General features: G+C 47.4%; 1 protein-coding gene across 1 annotated transcript in view; it reads right to left on the bottom strand.

Moving 5' to 3' along the window:
* The window catches only part of LOC147683291 (disintegrin and metalloproteinase domain-containing protein 9-like), a 2,469,977-nt gene that overhangs the window by 2,093,675 nt on the left and 358,061 nt on the right, over positions 1-18,241 (bottom strand). Inside the window, exon 6 of the mRNA XM_086944815.1 lies at positions 4,865-5,027. Within this exon, the coding sequence (XP_086800941.1) occupies positions 4,865-5,027 (163 nt within the window). The remainder of the gene's footprint in view (positions 1-4,864; positions 5,028-18,241) is intronic.

The following is an 18,241-nucleotide window of genomic DNA, read 5'->3' as shown; positions in this document are numbered from 1 at the left end:
CGAAACGCGTAGACCGTTATTTACAACACTAGGACGCTCTAAAAATCATCAAACTCTTAAAATAATTGATTTGATTACCTGTGTTGTTTTTGCAATCTAAGTTGTGTAAATAGCTTTTGTTGTAAATTGATGCTAATTGATTCTTTGTTTGTTATGTGTATGTAAGGCTGTATGTTTGTATAGAGTGTGAGTAATGTTGGTGTGAATATATGTAGAGTGAAAAAATAATGTACATAAACATGTGAATTTTGTATAATATATGTTTTGACTCAAAAAACTAAAATAAACATTATTGATTGATTCTGGACGAAATAGTTGGTCTAAATATCTACTGTTTAATTAAGTAGGTTGTGTGGTCACTTTCAGGCCCCTTCATCAAGTCATTGGCAATATTGGTGCTTGTTTTTGGTTTGTGATGTAGCTACGACATCGTCGCAGCTGCGGTGTTGTGCTGGGTCAGATTCGGTATAGAGCCTGTCGGCTAACGGGAGCTCCCGACCGGACCTTCCAGCCGGCCGCCATCTTCCTCCCTACTTCAGTCTGTGCCAAGAGTATTGGTTGCAATTTTAGTAAGCTGATGTAGAGCTGAGACTCTGATGACGTTCTCTTCTCCAAGGAAAGTAGCCTCAGTTGGCTGTGCTCCTCCTCTCTCGACTACCACGGCCACGGGCCCTGCCCACAACCTGGCTCAGGGAACACACAGGGCTATCCTCTTCCTTGCGGGAGCCCCGCCCACAGCCAGGCTTCCTCTGCCTGACTTAGGGCGGCTTTGGACTACGGAGCGAAGTTTGAGTCGATGTCAGCTCCACTCTGCTTCAGGTGCAGTCACACACGAAAGGCAGAGTGGCCACCATGCTAGTGTTGTAGGTGTGCCGGCAGGCACACAGGCTGCTTCCTTTTCTCTCTTCTAAGGAAATCTGGCACTGACCATGCGCTTGAAGCGATGCCAAACAGACCGCTTCGCCTGTCTCCAGCAGGGAGACGTGAAGTGCTCTCAAGCACAGAGGGTTCCCCAATAGCTGTAAACAGGGCACAGTCAGGCCAGCACGTAGGGCTTCTTAGCAGAGGGCAGTCCCTTCAGCTACGCAGCAGGCAGCAAGTAGTCCACAATGGTGGTTCCTAGTGGCACACATCAGTCCACGGCGTGTCTTCTAGATCAGCTCCCAGCACAGGCCAAAAAAAACATAGGGCTACAGCCCCAGTACTTATAGTCACAAACGTCTTTGTTCTGCCTTGGCACAGGGACCTGAGCCAAGTCCAAACCAGTTCTGAGGGCACTTTAAAAATACAATTAACAGGGCACAACGCTCCCCATTCAAAGTGTAGGTCTTGGCTCCTGACAAACCATAGGGGGGTGGAGCAATCATTGTGGAAGGCAGGCACAGCCCTATTCAGGTGCAGGCACAACTCCTCCCACCACTCCCGTCTGCAGACCAGGCCTATTCAGGTGCAAGGGACAACTCCTCCCGCTACTCTAAATTCAGCCAAGGTCTATTCAGCTTAGCACTGAGTCACCCAGGCAGGGCAGGACACACCTCAATTCCCCACGGACTGGCTGGAATTCATGCACACCTCCTCTCTCCTGTCAGTCAGAACCAGACAGTCAATACACATCAGGCAGGCACAAAGACAAATTCCACACAAAATGCCCACTTCTAGAAGCGGCATTTCTAAAATGGTAATACAAAATCTGCTTTCACCATTAAGCAGGATTTAGTGCTACTATTCCAAACATACCAAACTTGAAGACGCTATGCCTCTCAGATCAGGCATTACCACTGAAGCACATATTAGGGAATCCCCAATGCATTCCTATAAGAGGGCATCCTTGCAGCAGTGAGAAACCAAATAGGCTGCTTGTCACTACCAGGACATGTCACACAGTTAAGGCACATGTCCTACCTTTTACCTACACTGCACGCTGCCCATAGGGCTAGCTAGGGCCTACCTTAGGGGTGACTGATATGCAATAAAAGGGGAGTTACAGATGTGGCAATCACTTTACATGCCACATCACAGTGGCAGTAAACGGTGCGTGCAGGCCATGCAGTGGCAGAGGCCTGTTACAGGTTTGAAAGGCTACTTTGGTGCGTGGCGCAAGCAGCGCTGCAAGCCCACCAGTGGCATTTAATTTACTGGCCCTGGGTATATGGGATACCACTGTACAAGGGACTGATAGGTAAATTAAATATGCTAAACAGGTGTAGACCAATCTTACGAAGTTTACAATAGAGAGCACATGCTCTTTAGCACTGATCAGCAGTGATAAAGTGCCCAGAGTCATAAAACCACTAACAACAGGTTGGAAAAAATACCGGAGGAAGGCAAAAAGTTCTGGGATGACCTTGCAAAAAGGGCCAAGTCCAACAGTCACCATAAATGTTGACATCTGCATCCTCCTCTCTTCATGGTGAGGAATGTATGCCTCTGGCTCTGAATGTCTCGGTGGTGGAAATTTGGTTTCAAATTCTGGCTCCAATTCTGGCATCGGTGAAGCTAGCATCAGATCGCGGGCTAACAGAGTCAGTTGTGGTGCTGAGTGCGGTGTTGAACTTCGTGCCAAAGCTGGAGTTGGTGGCATTGAGCTCCAGGAAGGGACCAGACTCGATTAAAGGCCAAGTGGCGCAGTCGTCATGTATAAATCCACTGGCAGTAACCTGACTGGAGACCACCTCAGATTCTTGAAGCCCGAAGGAGTGTGTGGTACCAAAATTATGTTTTAAAGCCTGTGTCCGCTCCAGGAACTATTAGGACATAGATGATGCACATCGGGATCAGCACTGCGATCGATTCCAAAGTGGGAGAATGACTCTGCAGCCTGGCCGTGCCTGAGGCATTGCGCAACTCTGAATCGTGGATGTGGCAAGACAACGGAGACCTATGTTTGGGCTTCTTTGTGCTTCTTTGATTTTTTCCATCTACCTTAATCCTGTGACGTCTATGACAATCGCCTTTGGAGTAGCCTCAGGAGTGTGGCCATGACTTCTACCAGAACCACTTTTTAAAAACTTTTAACGGTGTTCTGCAATGGTGAGTACACTTTGCTGTCACAGATGGCCTTGCGATTCATTGCTGTTTAGCACTCATGCGACGCAGAGTTTTTTTTTATCCCAAACACCACATGTGTCCGTAAAAATATTTATACAACTTAAACCTTGTAGTTTAAAGAGGAGACATGTCTGCACACGTAATATGAAAATACTCTGTCAAAATTACAGAATTTGAGAAGCTCCATATCTGCATCAGAAGGATTGGACCTGGTGCATATATAGGGGCTGTAACATCACATCTGGGGCAGGACAGATTGGATGTGAAGCTACATGGCCTGCTGACATGCAAGGAAATTGCTCTCAAAGTTTCCGAAACAAGTGTGATGCCTAGGAAGCTTCACATGGTGTTGAATCTGTGGTTAGAAGTCTCTGGCTGTCCTATGAGAAAACTACAGTACAGATTACAATATTAATTCTGCTATTTCAGGTTTAGGACAAGCTAGAATCACTATTTTTGATATTTATCAAAAGCTTAATTCAATTATGAAGTTGGATGTTTAATAAATATTTTGGAAAAGTAAGTTTAAAAAAGTAAAATTGTCGCTTCTTGAAGCTTTTGGAGAGTAATTTGCATTTTCTCTCCAGCAGCTGCCCGAGCTAGTGCTTGACCTTAATGAGGAAGGAAAGTTGCTCTCAGTGGAGGAACAATAACCTGGGTGTGGGGGAGACATTTTTCTTCCCTTTGCATGAAGATCAGTTAGGGTGGACCCAGAAACTTCATTAACTTGTAAAGCAACTTGCTCTTCCACAAGTGAATGCAAGGAAAGACCTGAAAAGGCAACCCTTTGTTCCCCCCCATCCAGTCTGTCAACAAATCCAGTGGAGGGGGAGCTCACCCAGAACCAGTTTTGAGTGACCACGGAGGACCTGCTCAGTTCCCGGGCCACACCTCTGGGTGAGCACAGAAACTCAGCGCAAGGGAGTAAGGGTTCCTCCATTTCGGATGTAAAGTGATCTGTAGGATTGTTTGGCAGTAGAGCAAACAGTAACTACTGCAAAAGTGGGCAGAACTGATCCTGGGCACTTTTATCCCATTTGTTCGGATATCCTGCGGTTGTTTGGTACCAGAAGGAAGTTTGTAAACTTTTGAAATCTCTTCATCCAGAGCTTCAGAGGGACCCTCCGAAAACACAATTTAATTGACAGTTCCACAGTGTCGAACTGGAATTTATCTTCATTTCAATCGGAGATCCCTGCACCTCTATTCTTCACAGGGACACAGAAAAATTATGCAAAAAAATCTCCAAAGCTCCAGAGGGACCAATCTTCCTCAGACAACAGGCTTTTGGCACCACGACCGCAGCTACAGTTTCAGTGGCAACCCAAGCAGCGAGGATTTTTCTTTCCAAAAGGTGCAAAAAGTCCCATTCTGCGTTGGGACTTAGATGTAACCTCCACATTTTTCTTCAAAAATGTACAAAGTCCATTTCTGAAGTGGGACTTCACTGGAAATAATCCACTTGGTGAATCTGACCCAGGCTCTATCACGGCCAGCCTCAAATTGCACCTTGGTACTGGTACAGCATGATCATTGGTGCTTTACTTTTCATTTGTGCTTTGTCACTCAAATCATTGCTAAGTGGAAAGAAAATGCAATTTTGTAAAAATAGCACACCACTCAGTTCACTCAGCAAGCAACCTAGGTGTATGTATCACTGATTTTCACTGATTGTTTAGGAAAACATCATACTAATAAATATTTTAAATAAAATTTGCACTGTACTTGATATACACTCAATATACATAAGCTAAGAATAATTACATTTTCACCTAAGTTCTGTTAACATTTTTATATTGCAGGAAAATAAACCTACCTTTGGTTTTGGGTTCAGATCATAGTTAACCCATGAGGAGAAGTTTTTCAAGCCACATTTTAAGGATTCAGTATTTTCTACAGGATATATTAGATGCTTAAAGTTCAGAAAAGGCTGTACAGGTTCAATAGCATAGCTGAAATTTCTATCATGTAAAAATCCACTAAAATGAGAGAATAGATATTAAATGTACAAATTGATGTCTATGAACAGAGAAAACAAAGAATTATTTGAGAAGAAAACCCATCAAATCTGTACTGGGAGTTCTGAAGCTCAATAAGGAATGTTTTAAAAATAATATGTTCATGTCATTTTTAATTCCATAAAACAAAATATCCACATTCCACAGAATTACAAAACAAAATATATACTTTGTGAAAACAGGTTACTTAAGTTCTGTAATGTTCTTTCTTATGGACAATCTGTCTCTTGCAGACTACTCACTTGAACCATTGCCATGTGTCACCCAGCAACACTAGATGTTGCTTTGCGACAATAACAGTGGAACCATGTTTACACCTGATGTGACATCATGCTAGGTTTATATGGAACCATAGTGCTGGTGACATCTTTTCTGTTTACTGTATCGGTACCTGGCTATATGCAAAAAGGTCACCGCCTGACCTTATACCCATCTCCTGATATGTACTAGTGGTTGAATGTATATCCAGCACCCAACTGCAGCAGCGATCAGCCTGAGCTGCACACAGCCTACTGTGGGAGTTAAGCTAGTAGGTCAGGCCTGTGGCCAAGCCCAGCACTCATTTACCAATGCTTTCGGTATCTAGACACAGAACCTAGCCTGCAGCATGGCCCTGCACTCAACTACCTATCTATCAGCCATGTGGAGTAGGAGTTGGAAGAAAGTTCTGGTGTGTGGCCTGGTCTTGCACCCACCTACCAATGTGTCCCAGGGGTTGATTGCAGGACCTGGCCCATGGCCCACTGGACTCTTGCCAAAATCAAAGTACGCTATACTAAAACACCCATAATAATAAGGGAGCAAAGGTTTCATTGTATCTGCTAAAATGACCTCATGGATATACACAATAAGTATTTTCAATCTTTGTCGTAATGTGAAGACTAAGGGGCAGATTCTTATCCTTGACTTTGGCCATCCATCAGGGTGGCGGACATAATTTTTTCTGCTACCCTGGCCTGACTACCATCACTAAATTATGAGATAACCCCCGGCCCAGCAGAGATGTCTGTGCCTTCATCAGAACCACCACCAGTGCGATTCATCTAAAGGCACTGTAAGTTTGGTGCATGGGCACTGTCTTTTAGGTAGTCGCGCACCACAGGCTTTTGTTATTTACCACAAACTCTCAAAGTTATTTTTCCAAACACAAAATAGTGACCCCATACCCTGGAAATTTTCTCCCAGGTTGAAGGGTCATTTTTTTGCCTGTAAATGCCAGTTTTTTCCAGTAGTGAAGAACATATAAAAGGCCTCACTGAAACAGGCCCTTCCTCTGTTGGACCATCAGTGTAAGTTTTCCGAAGACAGAGCCAGTGGGGGTATCGCTATCGGAAAACTGATGTTCTGCCCAACTCAGGATACAGTGGCCAGACAGAGCGTTTAGTGGACAGGGTACTTGTTTACATTTGTGTTAGTAGTTTATCTGCCAAACTCTAAAACAGTCTCTAAGGAAGACAAGGAGAACCCTACTCACATAGGAACCAGGGCATTATATTATATCATAGAACAACGGTTCCTGTGGTATGGTACTTGTATAAAAATACAGATGTTTGCTTAATAGCAGATTATAACGACACAGAAAGGTCTGTCAGGGATGTCAAAAAGAAGCGCACAGACAAGTTTAAATAAGTCTCAACAATGTTTATATTTCAAAACACTAGTTGCTTAATTCTACAATGATATTCAATTTGTCACATAATCATGTGAAAACAAAAAACAAAAAACAACAGAAGAGTGCACAGTGTACCAAGTGTATATATAAAACCAAAACTAATTTAAACAACACACAAATAAACATAAGCACAATGGTTTCTCATAGGATGACCAAAAGGAAGGAAAATGACCAAAGTATTAATAAATAATTCTGTTTAGTGACCATATATAATCATAGGCACTAATTATAGGTTCAATTCCTTGTGGCGTCGACGGCGTTTCAACCCTTGAGGATATGGGTCTCATCAGGACAGGACATTTGGGGACATCTGCATAAGGACTTGCTCTCACCCATGCATGGTGATGAATTAAAAATGACTTACAGGTAGCCCAGCCGGGTACACTGTAGTGGTCAGCGACTCACAATGATGGTGCTCTCACTCCGTGGAGAATTGTATATAGACAGGACAATGCCTGAAAGCATTTGACTGGCACCTGATAGTGCACGGTGTATCAGCGTCGTGATAGGGTGATACAATTGGTATTAAAGACAGGACGATGCCTGAAGGGATGTTTATCGCTCGATGGCGTTCCAGCAGTGCCTCTCGGCAGCTATTAAGCAAACATCTGTATTTTTATACAAGTACCATACCACAGGAACCGAAACTCTAAAACAGGGCATATGCCCCTTCCAAAATGCGTGCTTCCCCTCTCATGATGTTCAGTGGGCCCCTCTTCCATGTGGTTTAGGAGCCTCACCTGCTCCCAATTCAGCCTGTTTGCGCCAATTCTCGGGGACTACCAGTCCCACAGTGCAGCATTCAGACAGTTCGGTGCTCAGGGAAACCGCAGCACTGTAATGGCAATATTCTCCTCTGGTCCCATTCTTTCTGCCTCGAACCCTTCAGGCACTTCCAAATTGGAAACGAAATGTTGTAAAAACGTTTCACCCAGCAGTCTGGGTCCGCAGTACTATCACAGCTTTGGGCGCCTGGTGAGTGATCGAAGCGGGTCACGGTTCAAGTCCAATACCTTGGCTACCTTCAGAATTTGCCCATGTTACCGTGTCCACTTTTTTTTTCTTTTTTTTTTTTTGGAAAGGGTCCTTTGTGCGCTCACAGGCAGGGCGCTCTATATACAATTCAGCTTCTCTTTCCCAAACGGCAAGGAGATCAAAGAACACAGCAGGATATCGCAGAGGTTTGCTATATTTGGATTCTCGCATAACCGGTTTCGGCGCTTGCCTTCGTCAGATGCCCCTTCCAAAATGCGTGCTTCCCCTCTCATGATGTTCAATGGGCCCCTCCTCCATGTGGTTTAGGAGCCTCACCTGCTCCCAATTCAGCCTGTTTGCGCCAATTCTCGGGGACTACCAGTCCCACAGAGCAGCATTCAGACAGTTCGGTGCTCAGAGAAACCGCAGTGCTGTAATGGCAATATTCTCCTCTGGTCCCATTCTTTCTGCCTCAAACCCTTCAGGCACTTCCAAATTCGAAACGAAATGTTGTAAAAACGTTTCACCCAGCAGTCTGGGTCCGCAGTACTACCGCAGCTTTGGGCGCCTGGTGAGTGATCGAGGCGGGTCACGGTTCAAGTCCAATACCTTGGCTACCTTCAGAATTTGCCCATGTTACCGTGTCCACTTTTTTGAAAGGGTCCTTTGTGCACTCACAGGCAGGGCGCTCTATATACAATTCAGCTTCTCTTTCCCAAACGGCAAGGAGATCAAAGGACACAGCCGGATATCGCAGAGGTTTGCTTTATTTGGATTCTCGCATAACCGGTTTCAGCGCTTGCCTTCGTCAGATGCCCCTTCCAAAATGCGTGCTCCCCCTCTCATGATGTTCAGTGGGCCCTTCCTCCATGTGGTTTAGGAGCCTCACCTGCTCCCAATTCAGCCTGTTTGCGCCAATTCTCGGGGACTAACAGACCCACAGTGCAGCATTCAGACAGTTCGGTGCTCAGGGAAACCGCAGCGTTGTAATGGCAATATTCTCCTCTGGTCCCATTCTTTCTGCCTCGAACCCTTCAGGCACTTCCAAATTGGAAACAAAATGTTGTAAAAACGTTTCACCCAGCAGTCTGGGTCCGCAGTACTACCGCAGCTTTTGGCGTCTGGTGAGTGATCGAGGCGGGTCACGGTTCAAGTCCAATACCTTGGCTCCCTTCAGAATTTGCCCATGTTACCGTGTCCACTTTTTTGAAAGGGTCCTTTGTGCGCTCACAGGCAGGGCGCTCTATATGCAATTCAGCTTCTCTTTCCCAAACGGCAAGGAGATCAAAGGAAACAGCAGGATATCGCAGAGGTTTGCTTTATTTGGATTCTCGCATAACCGGTTTCGGCGCTTGCCTTCGTCAGATGCCCCTTCCAAAATGCATGCTTCCCCTCTCATGATGTTCAGTGGGCCCCTCCTCCATGTGGTTTAGGAGCCTCACCTGCTCCCAATTCAGCCTGTTTGCACCAATTCTCGGGGACTACCAGTCCCACAGTGCAGCATTCAGACAGTTGGGTGCTCAGGGAAACCGCAGCGCTGTAATGGCAATATTCTCCACTGGTCCCATTCTTTCTGCCTCGAACCCTTCAGGCACTTCCAAATTGGAAACAAAATGTTGTAAAAACGTTTCACCCAGCAGTCTGGGTCCGCAGTACTACCGCAGCTTTGGGCGCCTGGTGAGTGATCGAGGCGAGTCACGGTTCAAGTCCAATACCTTGTCTACCTTCAGAATTTGCCCATGTTACCGTGTCCACTTTTTTGAAAGGGTCCTTTGGGCGCTCACAGGCAGGGCGCTCTATATACAATTCAGCTTCTCTTTCCCAAACGGCAAGGAGATCAAAGGACACAGCAGGATATCGCCGAGGTTTGCTTTATTTGGATTCTCGCATAACCGGTTTCGGCGCTTGCCTTCGTCAAATGCCCCTTCCAAAATGCGTGCTTACCCTCTCATGATGTTCAGTGGGCCCCTCCTCCATGTGGTTTATACACAGCTCTATATATATATACATATCCTTTTTTACACATCAATGCAACCCTTATAAAAAAAGGCTAATCAATGTAATGATAAAAAGCTGATTTTGCAACCATATAGTACAGAATATACACAACAGGAGGGCAAGCATTACTTGAACTCTTTTTAATTTTAATAAGTAGAATAAAAAACAATCTGCAAAAAAGCAAGTATTGTTAGCCTGTAGGCTGCATCGAAAACCAATAGCATAGAAAATAAAAGCAATTGCAAACACAAAAAATGCCACTGTGTCTTTAAGGCAGCCATGACCCCCAGCTTCCCATCATGCCCCAGGGGTGACAGTTAGGTCAGTTGTTTTTTCCGGCTCCTTCAGTCAGGACCCTTTTTTATGCAAGTAATTTATCATTCTCTTCCAGGGGATCCTCACCAGGAGTCATAAGCACTGAATCGAATAGCAAGCCTATCCTCCTCAATGAGAAATGACTAAACAAACAATCGAAGCTTTTTCAGCATTTGACCAAATTTCTCAAGGAGGCCTGGCCTACTCGAGTGCCTGCTCTGGTGTCGAGAAAATTGTGTTTCGTAAACGTATGTATCGATTTCCAAGTAGCTGATTCAGAAAAGGGGGTGGTGATGAACAGAGTGTCTGAATTAAGCAGACCACTCTTACCCAGTCCAAAGATCAGGGCTTGATCCATCACCGTTTTTTAGCTCACTGCACCATCCCAGCTCAGAACCTGGCTATATGCAAATTAGTCTGACCCTGGCCCAGTGCATCATGGGAACAGGGCAGACCAAACTACCTAGCCAATTCATATACTGGGAAGGAAACAAGCTACAGGGGACCGGTTTCTGGCATTTCAGCCGTCTTCGGCCCGGCTTGCTTGAATCCTGATGGTGCAATGAGCAAGGGACTCACATCTGAGTATACCCTTCCAGATCTCAGCAATCAGTACATTGTTAAGAAAAGCTGTTGTAGCTGCCTTTCCACTAGTGGAATGAGCCTTGGTCATAGACCAAAGCGGCTTTTGTGCTAACTGATAAGCCAGTTTGATACATGACACTTGCTACCTGGAGATGGAACGCTTGGAGGCTGGAAAACCTGTTCTGATTGACCCGTAATTAATAAACAGTTGATGAGATTTCCTAATCACTTTAGACCTGTCTAAGTAGAATTTCAAAACCCTTTTCAGATCTAAAGAATGCAGGGACCTCTCGGATGGTGTAGAGGGATTAGGAAGAAAGGTAGTCAGCGAGATGGATTGATTGACATGGAAGTCCGGCACCACCTTCGGAAGGAAGGAAGGGTGGGTCCTCAGAAGGATCCTATCGAGGTGAAAAACTGTGAATGGTTCCTTAGAACAGACAGCTTAAATCTCGCTCATCCTGCGAGCTGAGGTGATTGCTACCAAAAAGGCTACCTTCCACGTTAGGTGTTGAAGGGTTGCTTTGTGGATAGGTTCAAACAGAGGACCCAGCATTTTAGACAGAACCTCAGATTCAGCTCCCAGGGAGGCGAAGGAGGTCGGATAGGAGAGTGAACCTTCTTTACCCCTTGTAAAAAATCCTTCACTACCTGCAACTGAAAAAAAGAAGGTTGAGAAGGAGACCACCTGTATGCCGTAATGGCAGCCAGGTGTATTTTTATGTAAGAGAATTTGAGACCTGCCTTAGCTAAGTGGAGGAGGTAAGGTAAAACCACTTCCTCGTGCCCCTTGGTAGGATGGCAACCATTTTGCACACACCACAAATAGAAAGGCTTCCATTTACAAGCATAAGCGTGTCTTGTGGAAGATCTTCTTGCAAGATGGTCATGTAGTCCTGAGGGAGTCCTAAATAAACATATTGGAGGACCTCAGAAGCAATGCTGATAAGTTCAGTGAGGAAAGGTTGGGGTGATGAATGCTCCCGTTCAACTTGGACAGCAGGTCCGGTCTGCACGGCACTCTCTTGTGTGGGCAGTCTGATAGGTGCGGAAGGGCCGGGTACCACTACTGCTGTGGCCAGTCCGGAGCGATCATCCTCGCCTCGGAGTGGTAGAGTTTGTTTATGACCTTCGAGATGAGAGGAAGGGGAGGAAAAGCGTATACAAAGCCTCCTGACCAGTGGATCAAAAGGGCATCCCCTCTCAATCCTGGTTGGTAGAATCTTGCGGCAACGTCGCAGCATTTTTTGTTTGTATCGTCTGCGAAAAGGTTGATGTTTGGGCGACACCATTCCTGGGAAAAAAATTGACGGCTTCGTCGTTTAGAACCCAGACCTGCTGGTCCTCGAAGTGACGACTGAGAGCCCCTGCTTGTGAATTCTGCTCCCCTGGTAGGTGCATTGCTGAAATAGTCAGATTCCTAGCAAGGAGTCAATGCCAGAGAGCTTGGGCCTCCAGGGACAGAGACATCAAACGAGTCCCTCGCTGCTTGTTCAGATAGTACCTGGTGGTCGTATTGTCTGTCTGGACTAGTATGGAGCTGGTCTGAATAGGTGGGAGAAAGGCCTTGAGGGCTAGATGCACAACTTGTAGCTCCAGCATGTTGATGTGATACACTCGCTCTTTTGCCAACCATCAACCTTGAGTCTGGAGGGACCCCTTGTCTGCTCCCCAACCCTGGAGGGAAGCATCTGTGATTAATGATTGAGAAGAAAGGGACTGATGGAACAGAACCCTTAACAGAAGATTTTCCTGTCTCATCCAACATGAAATCGATGCTCTGCTGCTTTCGACAGATGTATCCAGTCGTCCCATCGAGCCGTTCGTTGATCCCACTTGTCCTCCAGATCATGCTGTAAAGGACGCATCCTCAGCCTGGCGTTGGGGACAAGAAAAATACAAGATGCCATTGACCCTAGGAGAGAGGAAACTTGACAGACTGAAGGGAAATTGCTGCACAGAATCTGCTTGCATTTCAGAGTGATAGATGACAGTATATCCTCGAAAGGAAACACTTTTCCTATTGCGGAGTCTATTGTTGCATCCAGATAGCGGATTCTTTGCATGGGATGCTGAGTCGATTTCTGAAAGTTGAACTGAAGGCCCTGTTGGTGGCAAAGGCCTAGACATCGTTGATAGTGGGCCCTCACGCTCTGAAGAGAAGAGTCCTTCAGAAGCCAGTTGTCGGGGTAAGGGTAAACAAATATTCCCTGGCGTCGTAGAGCAGCTGATACTACTGCCATGCATTTTGTAAATACTCTGGGAGCTGACTTCAACCCGAAGGACAGGACTTTTAACTGATAATAGGTCGATCCCACCAAAAAAACGCCGGAACTTTCGGTGATGTAGGTTGACTGTGACATGAAAGTATGCATCCTGTTGATCTAACAAACACATCCAGTCCCCTTGTTGGAGATGGGGATATATTTGATAGAGAGCCAACATGCAAAACTTCTCTTTCAGGGTAGATTTGTTGAGGGCGCGAAGATCCAGGATAGGTCTCTATTCAGACTTCCGACCTTTCTTCCTCACTAGGAAATACCTTGAGTATACCCCTCTACCTTCCTGCTGCAGAACTTGCAGTTGGTGGCACGCAGTGTTCACAGGAAGAATCATAGGAGGCCGATGTTGGAAACGTAGAGAGTACCCATTCTCAGTGTACTTAACACCCATTGGTCATTTGTGATGCTGCGCCACCTTTCCAGGTGGTTGGCTATACATCCCCCCGCTGGAGTGGGAAACATTGCTTTGATGGGAGTTTTTGCTGAGCAGCAGACTGACACGGAGCTCCTCTCCCTCTAGGAGCGCGACGTCCCTGATAGTGGGATTTTGATTGGCTCTGCTGGTATTGGTGCCTCTGCCACTGAGGGGCTTGAACCCTCTGATGTAAGGGCCGTCAATCATAAGGCCAGTATCGGTACCTGAACTCCTTTTTCCTCTCAAGCCTTACTGCTTTCAAGGTGTCTACTCCATCTTCATCCTTGAAAATTCCTCATCTGTGTGAGTACCAAACGAAGAGGCTGCTGAAAAAGGGAGATTTAGAGATCCATGACTGAGCTTCGGGTTTTAGTGCAGTTAGTCAAAGCCAGGATGAACATCTGGCACAGATATCATGTGCATAGGAATGTGCAGAAAAGGTTGCTTTATCAGCTGCGGAGCTGACACCAAGCTTCCTTCCTGCAACACCTCCTCAAAATCCCAGAGATCCTCTTTGGAACGTTTTTTCCGTAAACCTTTGTAGCGAATCCCACAAGGACCTGTCAATGCGCCTTAAGAGCGCGGAGGCGCTGGAGACTTTCAACATGGAGGCTGAAGTGCCACAAACTTTTCTTCCCCATAAATTTTCCTGGAATCTGCTTTCCTTATCGAGAGGAACTGTTGATGAGGAGGCCACTGCGTGTGTCTTTTCCGCAGCCGCAACGATCAGAGTCAGGAGGTGGATCAGCTCTAAAGAACAGTGGATCCTCCTCCGGAGGCCTGTATTTCTTCAAGATCCTTGCTGGCGCGGTATTGAGCGTTGCCGGTGTAAGGAACATTTCCATAACAGGCTGAAGAAGCCCTGGTACCAAGGGCCACAACGGTCTGGCTATTGATCTTTAATGCAATGTTGCAAAAATCACTGAGGATTAACTTTGGGGAGTAGGCATAACAATGTGCAACTTTATTGCCCCCCTGGCCAGAACATCCTGGAAAGTACTGACATCATCAACCGGAGAGACCCTTGAAGGTGGACTGTTTGCAAGGGTCGGAGAATAGTCCCTGTTGGAAGATTGGGTAGAAGAGGGTGAACGTGTCTGTGACCGGTGCCTTCTCCGAAGCCCCCGTGATGTAGATCTTTTCTTGAGGAGGCTGCCAGTGCACGCGTATGATCTCAACCCCTCGAGGGAGTGGTAGATGAGAGATCTATTCTTGTACTAGCCGAGCCAGTGGAGACCTATGGAGACCTGTGTAGAGGACTGGAGTAGTACTGTTGCCCTCATGCCTGTGCCATTCCAGATTGCTGCCAGTGATGCAGTTGGAACAACCACCTAGGAAAGAGGTGCCCAGATGAAGATTTCTGCCTCACTGCATGTGCAGGAGTCTCAAAGCGTGAACGGGGACGCACAGGTGATGAAGCAGGGCTGCTCGAAGTCGAAATAATCACCTCCGGTGACCTCGAGGCTGATGACGTTGTGTGTCTTGAACGTGATCGAGCTGAATGCTCTGCATGATGGGTCATCGCTGATTGGTGTGAGAGCCTCAACGTTGAACGCAGGGTCACTGTGTACTGAATCACCAATGGTGATTAGGTCTTCGACGTCGGGGATGGTGACACCGATGGAGAGATTTTTACAGGCACAAAAACGATAGAGAAGAGATTTTTACAGGACCTGAGACAGACAGAGACCGATGTCTCAACGTGGAACGGTGTGTCACTGATGCTGACCGACTTCTGGGGATAGATCTGTGCCTCGACGTTGATCGTCGCCGAGTTGATGACGATGGAGGTGTTCGTCTTGATGTTGAGTGCCAGTGAGATGGCGCAGACGGAGTATTGCGTCTCTTCCCCGATGGAGTCTTGTGACTCGCCGTCGAATGCCTGTGTGAAGACGTCGACAGAGTCTTGTGTCTCGACGTCGAACGCCTGTGTGATGACGTTGACGGAGTCTTGTTCCTCAACTCCTGTGATATGACAGAGTCTTTTGTCGCGACGTCGAACATTAAGCCAACGCTATTGGAAACCTAATCCTCGACGTTGATTGTCGCTGGGTTGACTCCAATGGAGGGTGTTGATCTGTCATCTGATGATTCGACGTCAAAACTGCTGTCTGATTTCGGCATCGTGTGGTGCACCGTCGACTGTGGAAGTCTCAACGACGACATCCGTTTCATCGCCGCTGGAGGTATATTTGATGCCGATCACGATTGAGAACAGATCGGGTTCTTACTTCTTGACATCGATCTGGCCCTTTTTTACTTCAGTCTCACCGGAGACCTTCCTCTGGATGTAGATTTTTCTGGATGTAGATTTCTTCCTTTCAGAAAGACCATAGAGACGTATCCTTTCTCTCTCCTTGAGAGTACGCCTAGACAGCTTTTTGCAGTGTTGGCAAGTCTCTGAGGAATGAGGAAGGGGGCGCTAGGTGGCGAACTTGCGAATGGCTGCCACTTTGTGAGGCTCATGCCGCCCGGCGGCTTTCATCCTAAATTTATCCTGTTATTTGGCACCTCCGGGGACATCTAAGTGCTTCATTTGCTTGGCATGCCCCTCTGATAACTGTATGCCGAATCTCCGCCCGATTGCCTGATAGTTGCGCCCGAGGACCGCTTGTGAACTTTCAGGCGAGACGCTTGCGGAGACCACCTTGCGCGGACGCCGGCTGCGAGAGCTACGCCGGTCCGCGGCTTCACACGAGGGCACAGGCCACAGGGGGAGAGTGTCTCCGAACTCGGAGCTGTCACCGCACGTAACGACCTGGCCTGCACGCCCGTGGCCATTGGAACATCAGCAGTGGCCCCCCTGGCTCAGGGGTCAGAAGATTAGTGGCGAACACCGGAGGTTGGCGGTAAGCGGGGAGATCAACTGCCCCAAGCGTCACCTGGGCCTGCGTGGGGAGCGCATAACCGTGGTGGGCCCCGAGCTCTTGCGCGACTTTCCCCCCCGCCCCCGCCCAACCCCCGCCTCTCCTTTCTTCGGGGAAGACTGCAATGCCCCAACACGCTCTGGGAGGCAGCTGGCGGCATAAATAACTTTATCATCCGGGTGGCAGTTGCAGGCCACAGACAACATCACAGGCTGCCACCTGTGTCTAAAGCAACTTACAGGATAGCTTACCGATGCCTGCCTGATTGCCCTGCCTACTTCATAGCGGGGCATCTTTCCACAGGGAGCTCAGCTGCCGGTCTTGATCAAAGGGTACACCTACAAGCAAGGACAATGCTATTTACCGTGGCTTGGACCCCGGCGTACCGTCATCAGTCCTGAGACCTGCGAGGGCCTTCTGCGTTGAGGAGGCGCAGTGTGATTGGCGTGTACTGTGTATGAAGCTGCAGTATATCATCGCCATAGTCCCGGAAACGCACCACCCAGGAGACACACCATAGAGGCGGAGAGAAGCAGATCTACAAGATGCTTAGCAACTTATCGCCCACCTCCATTATCACAGACACCACAGCCCTCTCACAACAGAGGCTAATACTCAGACCTCAGTAGACAGCTAACGGAGCAGGGTGCGACTGCACCGGTTAGCCCAGAGCCAACATGGGCAAGACCGATACGCAACAACCAAAAATCACCTTTGAGGCTGCCAAGAAACATAACCGTATGGGGCAAGACCCACCAGACCAAGCGAGCAACAATGGCCCACTTGGTGCCCCATCAGAACAACCTACAGAGGTACAGGATATTCTATGGGAGGTCCGCCAGGGATTTGCCACAATAGCGGACAAAGTGGACAGGATGTCATCGCAAATGGATGCCATAGTCCACAAAATGGATGTGCACGAAGAGAGGATTAAAGAAACGGAACCGCGTATATCGGAATCGGAGGATGTGACTGCCAGAGATACCTCACAGCTCCCTAGAATGGATAACCTGATGAGAATCATTGCTACCAAGAACGCGGACTTGGAAGCGAGAAGTAGGCGCAACAATATACGCATTTTTGGTATTCCGGAGTCGACCAACACCGGCCGCATGGAGGAGTATGTTGAAAAGATGTTACTAGTGGCGATTGGGTCGGAAGCCTTCTCTAACCAATTTATTGTCGAACTGGCGCACAGATCGCTGGGCCCTAGGCCCAAACCAGGAGATACTCCGAGAACCATAATTGCTAGACTCCTAAACTACAGGGACCAAGATGTAGCACTGAGAGTGGCACGTAGCAAGCAATCACTGTCTTATGATGGTAACGCCTTTACTGTATATCCTGATTTCACGCCTATGGTCCAAGAGGAACGACGGAAGTTTCTTGATGTCAAAGCGAAGCTGCGCAAAGCACAAATTGACTACGCCCTCCTGTATCCGGCACGGCTGCGAGTCACCCATCAAGGGAGGCAACGATTCTCCACAAAACCACAGCAGGTGGAAGACTTCCTCAAGCACCTCAAACACTCGGCCAGACCTGGCGAGGAAGAGGAAGAGTCTCGACGGTCGCCGTTGGCAGGAGCGGATGGAGAAGATCAGTAAATATGCCTCTGACTAATGTAGACCTCGAAACAGACTTTTGTAACTGTGAATAGAATCGTACATGCTGGGGAGCAATGCCAGCGGAGTATATGTAACCATTGATAGATGTACCCTGGGATGCTAACAGCTAGCTCGCCGGGCCCCCTTTATGTTCGTTGGAACTGCAGCCTCGGCTGCCTATGTTCTGAGGGCAAGGGGTTGTTGTGTGGCCACTTGGATAGACCTCCCACAGGGAATTACACCCGGCTATCTTGCCATATACTTATGGAAGGGGCTGCATTTTGTTCTTGGTTGGGTGAAAAGTCAGGGAGGGTGGGGTGGGTGTATTATGCAGGCATGTTGGGGTTGCTTCAGTGGGAGGGGTGGGAGGGCTGGAGGGACGAACGTATGTTGGAAATTTCGAGTACAGTAGCAACACGCAGCTTAATGAACAAGTTACTTACCTTCGGTAACGATATATCT

The sequence above is a fragment of the Lissotriton vulgaris genome, chromosome 11, assembly GCF_964263255.1.
Source record: "Lissotriton vulgaris chromosome 11, aLisVul1.2, whole genome shotgun sequence".
Lineage (NCBI taxonomy): Eukaryota > Metazoa > Chordata > Amphibia > Caudata > Salamandridae > Lissotriton > Lissotriton vulgaris.
Note: the sequence above shows the minus strand (reverse complement) of the source record. Positions and strands in the feature narration are given on the sequence as shown.